Source organism: Electrona antarctica (assembly GCF_951216825.1).
Source record: "Electrona antarctica genome assembly, chromosome: 19".
Taxonomy (NCBI): domain Eukaryota; kingdom Metazoa; phylum Chordata; class Actinopteri; order Myctophiformes; family Myctophidae; genus Electrona; species Electrona antarctica.
The window spans coordinates 11,314,303-11,333,445 of record NC_136800.1 but is presented as its reverse complement, the minus strand read 5'-3'; the positions used below and the strand labels follow the sequence as shown (position 1 = coordinate 11,333,445).

The following is a 19,143-nucleotide window of genomic DNA, read 5'->3' as shown; positions in this document are numbered from 1 at the left end:
AGCTCGCTCCTTTACCTAGGGAGCCTTCTAGTGGTAGACAGAGGGACGGCAATATGGCTGACACACAAAGGTTTTATGAGGAAACACAACTCCTCAAAGACATTGTTCCCTTCCTGAAATGTGTCAATAAGTTTAGTAATGGTTAATGGAGTCAGCAGTGGATTTCTTTGTACCCGTTTATTTTTTTTCTTCACATTTTGATGGTAGAGGCAGTGTTAGTGATTGTGGTGTGTGTCTGTGTCTATTTATGTAAGCATGTGTGCATGTGCGTGCAGGCGCTCGCACGTGTGTTTGTCGGTGTAGCTGTACACAGCATTGTAGGAAACAGGTGCACTGGTGTTTTAGGTCATGGGCAGAAGTGGAGATATTTATATAATGTCAAGTGTGGCTTGTTTGTAAGGTTTCAGGTTGTAAAGAATTACACGTACTCCTGTAATCTTCCTGAACACGACACCATTAATACCATATTATTTATATTTCAGGTATCTTGACATTAATATGATCATTATGCATTTGGTATTATCTTCTATAATCTTGAAGGTAAAATTTAATTAGAGGATATTCTGTTTAAAGCCACTATGTAGGAAATACCATAGCCTGCTCGTAAGGAGAGCAAAGAAAAATGAACTCTGGTGGAAGGCTGTGTTAATTATTTGGAATGATATTCAAAATCGATGAAAATGATAGTTTTATGATCTTGCTTAGCTGCCAGACTCTGCGAGGCTGCATGTTTTTATGGCACAGAGCTATTAAAGGGATGGCCATATTTCAAGCAGTTCAGTTAGTAGTTAGTAGATGAAGTAGTTTAGTCTCGTCATTCATGCTATTAAAATACTCTAGGCTCACTATTTAGGACTGCTTTGAACCCAGACACAGTCAAATTCTAGTGTTCATTTAAAGGGATATTACACTTTCCAAAAAACTTTTGGTCTTTTTATCGTCTACTCAGGCTTATGTGAACATCCCAGACAGTTTTTTATTTTATTTTTTATGTTTTTTTGTGGCTTTTGCCTTTATTTTATATTGTTTTATGGAGGGACAGACAGTAGGCTGACAGGAAATGGGTAGAGAGATGGGGGGGTGACATGCAGTAAAGGCCGTTGGGATCGGGAGTCGAACCCGCGGCACACTGCCAGACTGGATTACCAGCCAAGGTGCCTGGACCGCTGAGCCACGGCCCAGGCCACATCCCAGACAGTTTTTAAGTGCTCGATTCAGTATTTAGATATTTGATATACATTTTAGCTGCCCCGCCCCCTTCCTATGCAAACCGATCCATTGTAACTTCAAACTCCAGATTCATCGAAAACACCCGTCCCACTGACAGATATATCGGGCACCTCCTAATACGTGAGGTGCCCAATTTATTTTCACTAGAAAAGACGACGTGGGTTTTTGATTAATTTATCATGGTTAAAATGGAGTCTGGGGTGTTCACATACAGTATAAGCCTGCGTAGATGATAAAATGACCAAAAGTTTTTTTTAAAGTGAAATATCCCTTTAATTCTTAACAGTTAAATGAACACTATGGAATTTACTGTGCAACTAAATCGAAATTCACCTCAACGATTGTCTCTTCTTCTTTTTGTGCCTTTTAAAAACGTTTTTATTTTATTTTATTTATTTATTTTGATAAACCAAATGGGACTGCTTGGTGACGTTGTACCTCTCCTGTCACGCCCACAGTGCTCAGTATTCGCGGTGCCCAGGAGGAGGAGCCTCCCGATGCCCAGCTCATGCGATTGGACAACATGCTGCTGGCGGAGGGCGTGTCCGGCCCAGAGAAAGGAGGAGGGTCGGCGGCTGCGGCCGCGGCAGCCGCGGCGGCGGGGGGCGCTTGTGGCCCCGACAACTCAGCGGAGCACTCCGACTACCGGGCCAAGCTGTCCCAAATCAGACAGATCTATCACACGGAACTGGAGAAGTACGAGCAGGTAAACACACAACTGTTAGCTACGTACCCCACACACACACACACAGACCCTCCCCTTCACCCCAAAATACGTAAGGGATAATGTATGGCTGAGTGGTCATTGTTTATAGATCACAGACAGGTGAGGGTGATGTACAGTATCACAGTATAAACAATGACCACTCATAAATGAATAAATTGGCCCAAAACACAACAAAACGGTATTTCCTTGCTTACGGTAATGAAAGTATTTACGGTAATGAAAGTATTCCATAAGTGTCACGTTGGCCGGCGTCTGCCCAGCTGCAGCACAGTCATAAAACAAGGAAATGAGTTGATCAAATAGAATCCATTTTCGGGTAATGAATGAATTGCATTTTTATAGCGCTTTTCCAAGTGCTCAAAGCGCTTTACAATGGTTCATTCATTCATACATTGGGAGGTGAAGCGGCGAACAGTTGACGCCAGCCTCCTCACTTCCCACATTCACACACCAATGGTGGAAAGCTCACACCAACCAACTCATTGGAGGCAATGTAGGGTTCAGTGTCTTGCCCAAGGACACTTGACATGTGGACAGGAGGAGCCGGGATTCGAACCGACGACCCAGGGATCATTGGACTAGGGAACCAGGCTGGGGGCCCGAGTCCGCACGCGCGAAAAATTGTTTTTTTTATTTTTTCATTCATTAATTAAAAGATTTTCTCAACCAGTGGTCCTTGAGTGGGTGCCCAGTTTGACATGCATAGGCTACTGACCCTCATTTAATGCCATTTATATCTGGGACACTCCCCCAAAACAAAACAAAAAAACATTTTTTTTTTTTTGGAAATTCTTCCAGGGGCCACAAGGGGGCGCTCCGCGGGCCGCAAATGGCCCGCGGGCCGCCTATTGGGGAACCCTGCAGTAGACGATGTAGACAATGCAGTAACACGAGGATAAAGGAAACATTCAATGTCCAGTTTGCTAATTCACAACTACTTTGGTGTTGCGGTGTTGAAACTTTTATAGCAGCTTTTATAACAACTTTTATCACGACAGCCTAAGTGCAAATATAATATGAAAAGGCTACTACAGTGAATTCGGTTCATGGAAGTTGTTGTAGGCCATGTGGGGATTATCAGACGCGACATGACTCTTGCCTTGCCCCGCCCCCCAGCCCCCCCCCCCCCCCCCCCCCACCCCTCAGTGGGGAAAATTCTGGGAGGAAAAACGGGCAAGCTGCCCACCCCCCCACACAACCAAGTTGACATTGTTTGTCACATCAAACGATTTCGTTTATAATAATTCCACGAAACATCCTCTTTTATTTTACTTAAAAAAATAAAAACACTGTGCCAAAGGTCAAAGCTGTGAGAAGCCGGGCGTTGAATTGTGATGTCTTCAGCAAAGCATCCATTGAATCAGTCACACACCAGCACTCTTCCAAGGAACTGCAATGTGTTGTCATGCTCGCCGATGTCAAAGCGCTTGTGGGTTTGTCATCTTATTCCAGTGAGGCTAGTCATTGCTAACTGTCACTGTGAATATACACCTGAGCATTTACGTGTCACAACGCCACACACACACACACACACACACACACACACACACACACACACACACACACACACACACACACACACACACACGCACACGCACACACACACTTTCTGAGCATGTGAGTGAGTGGCGTCTGGCATGTGTTCGTGAGCAGAACGGCTGGTGCCGTGCATCATTTTGACTGACGTAACCCTGGTGCTGACAAGAAACAGACACCTTGACTCTGAATGCAGTCATATCCAGTGACTGATGCAGACACAGCGAACAAGGTAGACTGAAAGATGGAGTGAAAAGACACAGCCAGGCTTGAACAGAGAGAGAGAGAGAGAGAGAGAGAGAGAGAGTTTAAACCTCCTGAACGTGAACAGGACTGAACGCTTTCTGTCATTGTGGATTTCTCTTCACTTGTCACATCGCTTCTTTCGTCTGTTGAAGAAAAGGCTTTTTAATATTCAAAACGCCATGACTTTTGCTGCCTCCTCATCGCAGCGTCCCTTTATCCCCCGTGAAACGGCGGCGTAACCCGTCGTCGCTACTACGATTCACACCGCCCTACTAGTAGTACGGCATCTGTGACGCTGTCAATCAGTGCTGCCTCCACGACCGTCGGCCTGTCTGCAAAGCCTCGGCTCCTTGAGAACGCAGTGCTTTGGGTGTGATGACGCCGTCAGGCCACTCTGAGGCCTGTTTGTTTTAACATGTTACTGTGTTTTTTTGTGCTGTGTTTTGGTGGCGTGCAGGCGTGCAACGAGTTCACCACCCATGTGATGAACCTGCTGAGGGAGCAGTCTCGAACGCGGCCCATCTCGCCCAAGGAGATCGAGCGCATGGTGAACATCATCCACCGCAAGTTCAGCACCATCCAGATGCAGCTCAAGCAGAGCACCTGCGAGGCTGTCATGATCCTACGCTCACGCTTCCTCGATGCCAGGTCTGTATGCAGACCCGTATGCAAATGTGCATTCACATGTTTTGGTGAATGCATATTTATTCATTACCCACGCGATGTGAGCTTGTATTCTTGCTATTTGTTTTATTTAGATTTTTTAACGCCAGCTTACTGTGGTTAATTCATTTGAGCATTTGTATTAGTATGTCTCGTTGTTGTGAAACTGGATTTAAAGGTGTTTGATTTTATTTTGTTCTTCTTCTATTCCCCACTTCTAACTCCTTTCCTTCCCGAAAGACGAAAGAGGAGGAACTTCAACAAACAGGCGACAGAGATCCTAAATGAGTACTTCTACTCCCATCTCAGTAACCCTTATCCCAGTGAGGAGGCCAAAGAAGAACTGGCCAAGAAATGCAGCATCACGGTGTCACAGGTACCAACACAAACCAAATTATTATATTGTAAGAGTTGCAGGAATTAAGACGAGTGCAACTTCTCTCCCCGAGCCACTTGAAGCGCAAGGAAACACCACCGAGTAGAGTAGATGAGAGAGGATGAGAGTATTGGAATCTAGCTAATGTCTGTCTCAACTTGTGGATTATGTCACTACGGTGATTTAAGGAAATGGACCCCGGGCGTTTATAAGGAACTAGGCTGCTATTTGCAGTAGGCCGTTATTTATTGCAGTGCAGTCCGGGTAGGGAATGAGGCATTACCCCAGGTGAAGGAGTTCAAGTATCTCAGGGTCTTGTTCATGAGTGAGGGGAGGACGGAGAAGGAGATCAACCGGAGAATCGGAGCGGCAGGGCGGTATTGCAGTCGCTGTACCGCCAGAAGGCAAAGCTCTCTGTCTACCGAGCAATCTTCGTTCCTACTCGCACCTATGGTCATGAAGTGTGGGTCATGACCGAAAGAATAAGGTCGCGAATACTAGCGGCCGAAATGAGTTTTCTTCTACGGGTGGCTGGCATCTCCCTTAGAGATGAGACGAGGTGGTTATTACGCAAAACGGTGTCAGAACCTGGGCTGTTATTAGGTAGTGGGCGGCTATTTGAGTAAGGGCTGTTATTTGGAAATATACGGTAAGCTTACTTGCAGAGATATCCTTTGCTAATAAAACTACATATCTGTTTATGATCTCTCTGCTGTTTTCACAGGTATCAAATTGGTTTGGAAACAAGAGAATCCGATACAAGAAAAACATTGGAAAGTTCCAAGAAGAAGCCAACATGTATGCCGCAAAGACGGCAGTCACCGCAACCAGTGTCGCCTCGGCTCACGGCAGCCAGGCTAACTCCCCGTCCACTCCCAACTCAGCAGGTGAGTCCTCATGAACCTCTGTGTACAAGAACTCAGAAAGATGCTAAGCCACATGCTGTAAGGGTTGTTGTCATTACGGTATGACCCCATAATACACAAGAAAAGTAATCCAAGGCACTCTTCATGAAGTTAAAAGATTTTAATTAAGAGGCTTAATTGGTTCATAATCATAATGGAACAGGGGGAAAAATAGAATAAAAACATGCTAGCCTCAAGTGGCCTTCGTCAGGGCAAACAAATCAAAACAAACATGTTCAAACAATTAATTTGTATACCTTGCACTGTGATCTAGACAGAATAGAGTCATAGACCTTTGACTTCATCAATACTGAATACTGAATCAATACTACATGTGCTGATCCCACCCCCAATCTGCCACGGTTGATCCAATACAGACAGACTGACTGACTGACTGACTGACTGACTGACTGACTGACTGACTGACTGACTGACTGACTGACTGACTGTTCCTTCAGGCGTTAATATAATCCCAAAAATGAAGGGGCTCTATTAAATCTGGACAATGAGGCCGTTTACTAAGATAGCAAAAAAAACAACAACACAGCAACATTATTTGTTTTATATAGTACTTCAGCCCCGAACACAAGGATTTGGTCTCAGGCGCATTGGTGCAGTTTCATTTGTTAGTCAGGGTTCTGGGCTTTGTGGAGGTCTCGAAAATAACTAACATTAGGGGATAAATAATAGCCCAACAACAGCTGTGCTTTCTATGAGACAGAGAGACTACACTGTTCATTATGTGGTGTTCAACACTTTCAAACACACTCACGCACGCACGAACGCACGCACACACGCACGCACGCACGCACGCACGCACGCACGCACGCACGCACGCACGCACGCACGCACGCACGCACGCACGCACGCACGCACGCACACGGATGCATGCACGTACACAGATGCCTGCACGTACACATGCATGCACACACCCACACACACACAGCATCCCACTACCTGCAAACATTTGTAAGTGCATTGCAACCACAACCCAAAACTGCCCGAGAGCTGTACTTTCATCTAGTCTTATGCTAATATGGAAATTAAGTAATTTGACATTAGTGAAGTGAATTTCTTTTTCATCTCTTTCTGGACACAATGAACGATTGGTTCGGTGAGCAGGGCCGACTCTCGCACCATTTATGTAATTAAATGTAATAATGGGATTCAATTTTGTATAAGGCTACCTTTCTTTAGCGAGCACATAGCACACCCTGAATGTGTTAACTGTTTCCTAAAACGTAGTTCTGCTGAGTTCTGCTACTAAAAAGATTTTATAAAAGATACATTTTGAACACAGCTAGGTCCCATTGATCCAGATATCTTCTCCAGCCAGCATAGTTTTTGCAATATTCTACTATGCTCCATGGTATACTTGTGGTGAAGTGCATTCATACTATTCATACTGGTGCATTCAATACTTTTTGAAAAACATGTTTCTTACTGTAAACTATACTAATCATTACACTGAAAAATACATTATTTGTGAATATAATAATTGTATTAGCCACCCCCTACAGATGTATGCTTTCATGGTAGCTCCTCAGAGCCCTCCTTATTAGTACAGGAAATCTATGGAAAATACAGGATCAACCTCTAACTAATTGCAAAAAAAACGAACTCAGCTGATTTTGCATCTTCAATATATCCTGAATAACAGAAAAAAAGTTGCCTGGAATTGTCTGAGGGGAAAGTGTTGAAAATAGCCTGTACAGTGTGGCCACCATTGACATCCTATTATAAGGTAATATTTTCTAAATGTCCTTATGCTTTAAGTAGCATGTGACATATCAAACTAGGGGGTTTTCATGATGCTGAATCCATTCCAAGCATTAGTTTTGCATAAAAACACTCATTGGGCTAAATTTGGCCATAGCAACTTGCCCAAATGTGCTGACCTCATTACATTTTGGCAAGTTGCTATGGCCAAATTTAGCCCAATGAGTGTTTTTATGCAAAACTAATGCATGGAATGGCTTCAGCATCATGACAACAACCTAGTTTGATATGTCACATGCTACTTAAAGCATAAGGAAATTTAGAAAATATTGCCTTATAATAGGATGTCAATGGTGGCCATACTGTACAGGCCATTTTCAACACTTTCCCCTCAGACAATTCCAGGCAACTTTCTTTCTGTTATTCAGGATATATTGAAGATGCAAAATCAGTTGAGTTTGGTTTTTTTGCAATTAGTTAGAGGTCAAATTACATTATTACTGGACTATATGGGTTCTCAGCTTCACTGGCTCCCAAATAACTCAAAACCTGAGTGTACTGCACCTTTTCTCCACTAAACCGATAATATGATATGGCTTTCTCCTTTTCTTCCTGCACCGTTTCTTCTCTGTCTTTCTCCCCTTCTCTCTCTCTCCCTCCGTCTCTCTCCCCCTCTCTCTCTCTCTCCCCCTCTGTCTCTCTCCCCCTCTCTCTCTCTCTCCCCCTCTCTCTCTCTCTCCCTCTGTCTCACTCTCCCTCTGTCTATCTCTCTCCCTCTCCCTCTCTCTCTCTCTCCCCCTCTCTCTCTCTCCCCCTCTGTCTCTCTCTCCCTCTGTCTCTCTCTCTCTCTCGTCCTCTCTCTCCCATATTGACCTCTTTGGTCTTACGGATGTTAATTCATCCTGCCTCTTGTCCGATTGACCTCTTGCATGCCATTAAGCTGTTCAGAGGGCAAGCCAAGCCTTTTGTCATATAGAGACTTCCCAACTGTATTGGATTAGGACCGGTTGTTGAAATCAAGTTACGGCTGTGCTCTCTTTACATCTGGGGAGTTTGGGTCCATTAAAGGACAAAGAGGATTCTTTGGGTCTTCCTGTGGATCATTTAGCACTTCCTTAATGAACCACCGGTAGCAAGCAACTTCAGCGGCATCTGTCTTCGTCCGTTGGCTTCAGTAATTGTGTGTTTATGATTATAATGCATTTTAGGGTTCTTGATGTATGTCGTTTCGCATTCGTTTTTGTTAATTATGGCTGGGTGATACTTGCTCTTTGGCATGTTGTTGCTGTTGGGCAGAAACCTTGTATCTCATTATTTTGTGTGTTTTTCATGGATTATTGCCCTATTTTATACTTCAGTGTACAGTGCTGCACAAAGGCAGCGGAAATAGCCAACCTACAAGCTCACACATGTTGTGAGCTTGTAGATCTACTATTTGTTTTAGTGTTTTTTTTTCTTCTTTTTTTCCCTTTTCACCTATAATGACATGCTCAAAATAGGGACGCAAGGTTGAAAGTGGTTAAATATGCCTGTGGGTTTTATAAAAATTAACAAATGAAAAGTATTAACAAGAGCTAATGACTAAATTATAACTTGTGGAACACAGGTAATTTTTTTCCATTTCCTGAAAAGTTGTCATTTTGTACATACTGCACTGCACAAGGTTTCTCTGCCCTACAGCAACGATATGTCTGCTCAGCCCTGCTCCACTAACTCACTTATTGCACTTTTGCAGTTGCATGGTCATTTTAACTACTCTTTCCTTCCCTCTCCTCTTCCCTTCTCCCTTCCCTGTTCTCTCTTTCTCTCCACCTGGCACTGTCCTATCTTTGCTGTCTCTCTCTCTCTCTCTCTCTCTCTCTCTCTCTCTCTCTCTCTCTCTCCTTCCCTGACTGTCCTCTCAGGTTCTGCTGGTTCTTTTAACATGTCAAACTCCGGAGACTTGTTCATGAGTGTGCAATCCCTCAATGGGGACTCGTACCAAGGGGGTCAGGTTGGGGCCAACATACAGTCCCAGGTAGGCTCCTCTCCAGACGTAGTTGTCTGGCGTGACTGGAACATTGCAAACCTCTGACTCAAAGTTGCTTTCTATTATTGATGTCATTGAGCCCGTCTGACCACGTACAGGAGCATAGATGCTTCTCCTTTGACCTATTTGGAGCGACAGAGGTCACACATGGCCTTAAGCACTTTAATGTAGAGCCCATTGTCAGCGCACAAATGAGTAGACGAGTGCAGACAGTTTTGGAAATGGTGCAAACACTCATCAGCACTTCCCTGACAAGGGTTCTTCTCATAGCCACCGGTGGAGTCTAGCACTCTGACCTTGTTCAAGTGTACAGGGATGACCAGCACTGAGTGTTAAAACTCTCAACACGGACTGGGAAGCTATAGCAGCATTCTCAGTTAGTATCAGTGCTTTGGGCATGATTCACACACGCACGCACGCACGCACGCACGCACACACACACACACACACACACACACACACACACACACACACACACACACACACACACACACACACACACACACACACACACACACTTGAGTCCTGTATGATTATACAAAAGGATGATCTCAGTAGCAGATAAAAAAAATTGTCAGGCTTGGGTAATTCAATTAATAAAACAAAATCATGGCATTCTGAATACTGTATCAAGTTACAAAACACAAGCCACACTCAAATTGCAGTTACTTTTACCTTATCAAATATAATATAATATCTTGTAGAAATGTATGCATTTTTAGTTTGCGTTTGTTGTGGTTTCCAGGGCACCTCATCTTTTCGTCCTATACGGCGATGCCTTATCAAGTCTCCATTAGCAGCCGAATCATTTTAATTCACACTTTGTAACCTTTTCCAACGCATGGTACCCTTTTACTATCAGTCTGACCTTTCCCTGTGCATGACGTTCTTTTGTCACCACCCGGAGCCTTTTGTCTGACCAGCTGGCTTTGTCTCTGTGTTTGTGTCCTGGCTGCTGCAGGTGGATACCCTTCGCCATGTTATCAGCCAGACCGGCGGATACAGTGACAGCCTCGCAGCCAGCCAGATGTACAGTCCACAGGGCATCAACGTAAGACCTGTAAACAACCTTCTTCTGTCCTTCTCAATGTTGTGTTGTTGTTGTTTTTATGTACTCATTTTATGCTCACAGGGTGCACACTGCACAGTAGAATCCTCAGTGTTATGAGAGTGTACAATTGTGTACACTCTCGGACACTGAGTCACTGAGGATTGTACTGTGTGTGTGTGTGTGCGTGTGTGCGATGCCCTATACTTCATTGTTAGACAAATATAGCTGATGAAAAAATAACAGCTCTACAAGCTACAAGAGTTGCACCGCAAAGTGTTGTGAGCTTGTATATCGGCTATTGTTGCTGAAGTAAAAAAATAAATGTTAACAGTTTGACGCCACATCACGCGGAACCCGCCTTTTAATCAAATATCCTACGCTGCCTCCTGGATTGTTTTATTACCTTTAGATCATACGCTGAAGTATTTTGGCGTTTGATCCGTGAAAATCCGGTCCAGATCCGTTCCTCAGTTTGTTTTTGAACGATCGCACCACCCGCCATCTTGACAAGCAGAATGGAGGAGGCTGGGAGGCTGTAGTGAGACAAAACCACCGTCCAAATTGGACTCAATTTCCCAGAAGCCCTAGCAGCCCAGCATAAGTATCGATTTCCGGTTTCGTCGTCATAACATGAAGCTCTCCCCCCCTGCTCCACGGCAGAGGCGGACTTTTTTTATTATTAATGCGATGCGATTTAGACACATAAAACAAATAGCGGGGATGTCGTATTACGCAGCGGCGCAACACTGGATCAAACAATTCTCGGCAGTAGAACTGTTAATATTTAGAAATGTTTGAAAGGTCTTTGCCTATAATGCCATGCTCAAAATAGGGACGGCAGTTTGTAAGTGGTTAAGGGGTAGGATGGCGTGGGTAGGGGTGGTTGCGTTGCCACTTAGCAGAGTCTGTTGGGCTTGGGCTGTTGTCCAGGCATTTGCTCCTCTGCTCCAGTCATGCCCTAGGTGGCAGGCAATGAGGCAGCGGCCAGCGGCTGAGTGGCTGGACACGCTCCTAGCCTGTCGGAGGACATTAGTGTTAGCGAGGCACCTGCAGCCGACAGGAACAAGGACACAGGTGTCATCCTCCCTCCCGGCGTTCCTCTCACATTGGCACCCGAAGACAAAACGTGCCTCCTTGTCCTTAGCCGAAATTGGCTCCAAGAAAAGAAAAAAGTCCCAGTTGCTCCGTCTTAAAATAACTCTAGCTAGCCGGTGTGAACGGATGGTCCCATTTTTCATGGGTCTTCTCAGGCTAGGCCAGGCATAGCAGGGAACACTGGAGGCAGTGTGTTTGCATGTGGATCCGTAGCGACAGGCCGCGTGGGACTGAGCGGAATCAATACGACAGTCACACAGGCAGAATGAGTGGAGCTTTGGGCAAGCAGTCTAAGCACATTGGTCAGATCATCCGTCCACTGTTGCAGTGACACTGACAGCCAGGCCTGGAACACCCCTTCATGCTAAAACAAGTATATGGACAAAGCCTACATTATAACTTACTGTCCGGTACGCACACCAGCACTGTAAATTGTTAGCTGTGCAGATTCAAGACCCCTGTTAATGTTAATGGTTATTATTATATAGTAGCAAATCAGATAAATATATACCCGTATGTACTACTACAGCACATCTACTTTCAGGCTTTTTTAGGATTATAGGGAAAAACAGAAATATTTTATTGTTGTTTTGAATTTGTTTCAGTGAATTATTGATTATATTGTTATATTACTGGATTACATATTTAACTATTAATTGTGTCCTCGCAATTTGAGGACGGAATCGTCCGCACTTTTTGCACGCCGTGATTGACTGGGAAGGTGTGCCATTCTGCGCTGTAATTGTCTGGAAGCTGTGTCATTCTGCATTGTGATTGGCTAAGCATCGCATAACGGATGTGCCACATGAGCCAATATAAGTGGCAGAGGGAGAGAGATGTCATCAGCCATTGAGTAACACTCTCCTCATAAGGAGATTGCTCCTCCTCAGTGGCTGGAGCCATTGATCTGAATATGAACACGGGCATTGACAACGCAATCCTGGCGAATGTAGTTGCCTGCATATAGGCAATATAATATATATTGTGATGTCACCGTATATTATCCAATCATATGAGGGCAAAAAACGTGTTATAAATATAATAAAAGTAACAATCATTCACCTGAATGGTGCTAATAGTTGCTACTACTACTTGGGGATGTTCAGCACTACAAATGCAATGCATGTACACACACACACTACACACCACACGACCCAACCTCGTATGTCATATCCCTGAACGCGTATGGACTAGTGAAAGCCAATTATCAAAACTTATAATGATGCTTGCCCTTATAGTGACAATAATGAATGAAAGACACAGCAATGTGAGTTGTGGATGCAGTGTGGGCACTTATTGTCTCATTTTTATATTCTAAAAAGAAGAAAAAAGAAAAAAAGCCTGTACTGAGTCAGAGAGAATGTGTGTGGTGCAGCTCTCCTCCTTTCTCCTTGAACAATAATTACACCCTTGAAATTGATGGTGGGTGTTGCTTAAAAAAATCACACTCTCTTTCTTTCTTCTCTCTTTTGGTTCTGTATAGGCTGACAGACGGCCTCTATGTGAAATAACAGGGTTTGAAAATAAGAGGGTGCCAAAGCCCATTTTCAGCATTCACTGATGGCATGGAAATTGCCATTAATGTCCCTAATGGTCTTTAGTCGACCTATCTCCGGGATTGAAGAAGGCTTCCATTTTACAAGCCCATTATATTTTTTCCCAATAGCCAGTGTGATAATTTGCTATAATTGATTCCATCATCAACTACCTCAGGGCCATCTTGGAAGGTTTATGAAAGGTCTGTTTGTTCTGTGCAGCGTTGTCTTGTATCATGGCAGACATTTTGGCAGGTAGATGGATGTGATCCAGAATATTCTTGGCAATGTGTCAATAGGGCAATATCTGTTAGGCTTTCAGTGTATCAGAAGAATATCAGCAGTCTTGTCAATCCGGTTTTGTTATGTTTTGACATGAACTGAAAGTTTACTTGCTTTACATCTAAGTAACACTCCTTTTATTACCCTAATTGCCTGTAAACCCCTTTTAAAAGTCAAAACAACACATGCGGCCCCCAGCTTCACTTAATGCGGCACTTAAGGACAACCTTTTTTTTTGTTTTTTGTTTTTAACCAAGGTTCATGTTTTAGAGAAAGTATAAGATGAGTGTTAAAGTATTTTCATTTGCTGCTTTCTTTTGTTTTAGTAAATAACAATAAAGAAATCCCCGTAAAATATTGTAAATAATGACATATTTAGCCACTTGTTTGAATGCCCCCGCTCCCGTCAAAAATGTTAAAACGAAAGAAAGCAGCAAATGAAAAGAAAATGACACTTACAGTATCTTTTACTTTCTCTAATAACCACCTATATTATCCTAGAACATGAACCTTGGTTGAAAAAAACTAAAGTTGTCCTTTAATATCGTAATACTGATATATTATTGATTTCAGCTGTTACAAACTAAAAATTGTTATTTTCGGCTATTTTTGTTACTTTTGAGTCATAGAATGACAAAGTAGGGCATTAATTACGAAAAATAAATGAAAATAGGGAGATAAGAGTTATCGGCCCGACATTATGCAACGTGGCCCTCTGGAGTGAGTGTGGAAATATAGTAATCAAAGCTGCCCACCCCTGCTCAAGAGGTTTCACACATGCGCTTTACCATGTGGGTGTATACAGTCAGTGTTATGCAAGACCCATATGTCAGCTGACCAATTGGGCCGGTTATTTAAGCTCACCTAAATCTGTGTTCATTCTGCGTACCGGTATGTGTCCCTGGTTTGTTGTTGTGCGCTGTTTGGTCCCACCGCCACCCCAGCACCACCAGTGGGCTCTGCTATTAGTTCTGTTCCCCATGGACGGTTGTTATTGTATATCTATCCCCATGCTCTTAATGGTTAATGATGTTTGTCTAATTGTGCTGAGCAGGCAGAAAACATTTAGCAGAGCCTGAACGCCAAGATACAAATGTATATCTACACTTGTATTCACACTCTATAACATATTGGTTCATTCTATTTGTGAGGGTTTTTTTGTTGTTTTTTTTGTCACTGCATCATACTGCCAAATCACATTCATTGTATTCCTGTATTTGTCATTCATGTTTAACGTGTTTATGATTATTATTTTCAAATATGTGCCATGTAACATTCCATGAGCTAATAGAGAGTATGCGCGTGACATCATCATCAAACCCGGAAGTTATGCAGGAACGCCTACTGAGTGGCAAAAAACTACTTTCTGGCCTTGACAGCCCATGCATCCAAACAGAAAAGTCCTATCTGATTGCATTAAACAACATTAAACAATGTTAAACTCACTTTGCCTGTTGCTTTGCCACTCGATTTGCCACTCGATGTGCCATTCACTTTAAGCATGCGCATACCATCTATAAACCTTGAACGTTTTCCCCCTTCTTATCTCTGTAGACAAATGGAGGCTGGCAGGATGCCCCGACCCCATCGTCAGTGACCTCCCCCACGGAAGGACCTGGAAGTGTTCATTCGGATACCTCCAACTGAATATTTCAATCTCCACACCGTGTCCACAAAAACATGAACTGGCCGTGCCATTCACAGTATTAAGAGTAAAATGGATTCACTGTTCCATAGTTTGGAGGGGTGCTGTGAAATCCTAGAGAAAATGTTGGGGGGAAAAAAGGAAAAAGAATAACTAAAAGAAACTTTCCTCTGCTCTGCTCTTGGACATTTGAGATACCAACTAAAAGTATCAGAATGAAAATGAAAAACGATACTACAAGGAATGGAGATGTTTGTACAGATTTCACATTATATTCAGAGGGCTGGGGTTACTTATTCACTTGTGATGTTTTCACTCATATTGATGATATTACGTGATAAGATAAATAAATCAACCCATACATTTTGATTGAGAACGCTTCATTCTACCTCTCGGCAACTAAAAAAAGTAGGAAAAAATGTCAGTGACCATTATTTGTTTTGTAAAAATGAGATTTTTTGTCTTTGCAAGCAAGAGGCACATCTTCTTACTTACGTTTGTTGTCTCTCATCTATTCTATGGTACGCCATTTAGACTTAAATATTGCTCAGTTGTTTACAATGTGTGCTTGATAAAGTATGTTCATCTTACCCTCTGTCTCTGACAAGTCAAAACACAATTATGTTGGCGATACCTCTAAGGTAACCCTGTGAAATATGTTATCCGCAAAACAATAAATACTTGTCATCAACTCAGACAACTTTGATTGACATTATTCATTAAACTAAGCTAGGATACAGGAACTCACAATCTAGTCACTGTTCATCTGTTGTTAGTTTCATCTTGAATTATACTAGGTTGCCAAAGCAGATCTGTAAGAGCGACGCATTTGTGAGTGTATAGATTTGCTATTATGGTTGTGTAACACAGACACCGACATGCAACTAAGTCTAAATCACCCTTAAGAGTGACAGCATTGTGTGCAAGTGGAGTGACAGAAACAGCACTACAATAAAAGCAGGAATTTATGTTATCTTTTAATCAGATATACAGATATGTATTATTATTTGCTATTTTATCAGCTCCACTTTGGGGTTTCATCTTCATATATTGCCCGTACAGTGATAACATTTTGATATTGCCAAAATACTGCTGTTAAACCAAAACACATCAAGACAAAGTTTCCATTGTGCTACTGTACTGTACTTAATATATCATTCCAATAGGCTCTCACTATATATATAGTACATAATCATATTTCCATTATTTCTTTCAGAACAAATCATTTAGAGCTGTATTTCTGTCTTAATACTGGTGCTACAATCAGACATGACATATGAAGTGGGGAATACGGATGTATCTGTGAAAGGAGGAAAAAGAATGCTTAGAAGTCCAATACTCAATGCAATTTCTACTGAGAAAAAGTATGTCACAGAGAGCATAACTGAGTTTATTTCTGAGCACATTGAATCAGAATCCACTTAAACAAGGAAGTCATTACGTTAATAGAATTTTGACATGCTTACGGCAAACCCTCGCTCTGGTTGATGCAGGTATACAGCAAAATACCCTTAAATCTGTACAACAGTATAATAGTGTATAATGTTTTTTCGGGAACACTAAAGAGGCGCAACTGTGCTTTGCTTAGCCCAGGTTTTAGTTGCTGCTGAGGGTCATTTCAGAACAGAATAGAGCCAATCATATCATGACACAGTAAAATACTCAGTGTGTAAATGAACACTGGGGTCATTTTACTGTGTACTAGACTGAATACTCACCTTTTCTGTATGCAGTCCACATATTAGGTTTCTCTGCTGTCTCTGGTTCAGTAACTGTAGAATTGATACCAAAACCGATGTAGACGTCTGAATTCATGCATCTCTATTTAATTGATTTGTTTCAATATGAAGATTTCACAAATTATAAAAGTAAATGTTAACCATAACCATCTTGAGACGGGACAACTTTATCACAGATCAATGTTTTTTGTTTTTATTTTCGTCTGAATGGTCTAATAATTTGTATTTTGTAGGCATTTTATGTTGCGTGGACTATTTGCTCTTTTCTATTTTATTTTTTATTTTTTAAATGGTGTGCTTAACGAAGTAGGCTGTTTCCTTTTGTTTTCCAATTCTCATGTGAATTAGCTGACCAACTTTCAACATGTGTTTATGTGCACCATTGTGCTTGACTTGCTCTGTTGAAAAAAAGAAAAAAGGAAAAAAAAGGTTTTAAACACATTAAAAATGCTATGTAATACAGCTATATCATTCATCAGCATTTTTATTGTTGAGTTTATGGTGGTGGGGGGGGGGGGGGGGCAGTTTCCATAATTGGAAGATTCCACTCACATCTGCTGTGACTGAAGGTCATTCAAGGTCAATAACTGCCAGTGGACATCTTCAGACCCTACATCTCTCTGTAATGGCACCTATCCAATACATTACTGTAGTGTACACATTCACTTAGTTTCACACACTAACACACACACACACACACACACACACACACACACACACACACACACACACACACACACGCACACACACGCGCACGCACGCATGCACGCATGCATGTAGCTGAAACATCTCACATATAGTGAGTCAAGACAAATTTCTCATGAAACAAATTTATCTGAGATGCTTGATGCAAAGGTTGATGCAAAGAATACACAATGGTAAATGGTACAATTGTATTTGTGTGTGAGTGTGCGTGCGTGCGTACGTACGTGTGTATTGGACAAAGAGACCCAGAGTAAGACTTTGAGTGCGCTATCCCTGATTTAGGTCATTGGAGGATGGCCAGTCATTTATTTTTGTTGTCATATATATGAAAAGCTGACTGGAAGGGAGAGGGATGGCCATGTCCTTGAGAGATACTCTCTTCCGAAAGGCTGCAAACAAGCAGCACTGACATTATCTGGCTGGACAGTGGCATGTCTGCCAAAATTACTTTCATACCAACTGAATATTTATAATTGCACAAATATAGGGGTGAGGTCGTGAGGAGGCTCAGCGAGTATACAAGCTGCAGATGGTCACAGGCCTTGACTGCTGAGTGATGGTGAAACACCATAGATGGACTGCTCCCTGGCCCTAGGGCAGCCAACAAACAGGCCTGCTCTAACCAACAAGCCAGGCATCAAGACAATTTGAAGAGTCTTCGTCATTGACCCAAACCTTCTCCCTTCAACAATATTACCCAACTGTAAGCACAGGGTGCTCATTAACTACTTTAAACCTGACATCCCTATTTTGGTCATATAGGCCGAGTCCTGCATGATTGACCCTGTTGCAGTCAGACATTTCAAACACATTGCAGAGACACTAATTTGAGCAGATTCTTGCGATCCCATAAGCTCAATTTTCTGATACTGTGTGAAGAAGTGGTTGCACCTCTTCGTTCCTCAGTTCCCCTTGCTGTCTGATTGAAATCTAATGTTCCTGTTGACATCTGGCTCCCCAGCTGTCATCGCACCCCTGTTTAATTACAGCTGCTGTGGATGGGCTCCAGTGGGTGGTCCAGACACCTTGTCCAACCCTCTTAGCGAAGCCCCCAGCAGACAGCCCTGATGTGGAGCGACACTGACATCTCAGGGTGTACCCTGGTGGTGCTAAACTAACTGCAAAAAAAATCATCATGTGGAGTCAGAGACCGCAGTAGCATGTAAAACCTTAAGATTATTCTATCTATATATCTATACTTATAGTGAATCATAGGAATAGACTACGTCAATGTGACAACCAGGAATAGTCTGGTGACCACCGGAGAGACGGGTGACAGCCGGAATCTAGATGGCACCCAGGAGCAGTATGGGTTGGCACCCCAGCCTGTGTCTTCCGTGAGGAGGAAGCCCAACAAACCCACGGTGAGGCCTTTAGGAGGGCCATTCAAGCCGCAAGTGGAGCCTGCAGCACCACCGTTGCCCAGGTGGAGCCTGCAGAACCATTGCGGCTCAAGAATCCACCACTCCTGAATGTAGTGGCTGGTGTTGGGAGTCTGGTGCAACGCACAGGTCCTGGACCTGGTGAGACGTAGGAGGAGCCAGGACAGGAGTCAAGTAGTCAACCCACAGAGCCTAGTCCTTCCACGCGCCAGATTCATATTCCTCCCATTCCCGGCAGAGTAGTTCCGGAGCAACGGATTGTGTGGCCCTGGTCTTTC

At 43.0% G+C, this 19,143-nt stretch overlaps 1 protein-coding gene across 3 annotated transcripts in view; it reads left to right on the top strand.

Moving 5' to 3' along the window:
* Positions 1-17,212, top strand: part of pbx1a (pre-B-cell leukemia homeobox 1a) — a 94,197-nt gene extending 76,985 nt beyond the window's left edge. For 2 of the 3 annotated variants that reach the window (XM_079530417.1, XM_079530416.1), the window contains 7 exons: positions 1,689-1,936; positions 4,197-4,387; positions 4,643-4,778; positions 5,503-5,665; positions 9,307-9,419; positions 10,393-10,482; positions 14,949-17,212. In XM_079530417.1, coding sequence (XP_079386543.1) covers positions 1,689-1,936; positions 4,197-4,387; positions 4,643-4,778; positions 5,503-5,665; positions 9,307-9,419; positions 10,393-10,482; positions 14,949-15,041 — 1,034 coding nt within the window. In that variant the 3' untranslated portion in view covers positions 15,042-17,212. The remainder of the gene's footprint in view (positions 1-1,688; positions 1,937-4,196; positions 4,388-4,642; positions 4,779-5,502; positions 5,666-9,306; positions 9,420-10,392; positions 10,483-14,948) is intronic. The other variant, XM_079530418.1, reaches the window with a different exon arrangement.
* The last annotated feature ends 1,931 nt before the right edge of the window (positions 17,213-19,143 follow it).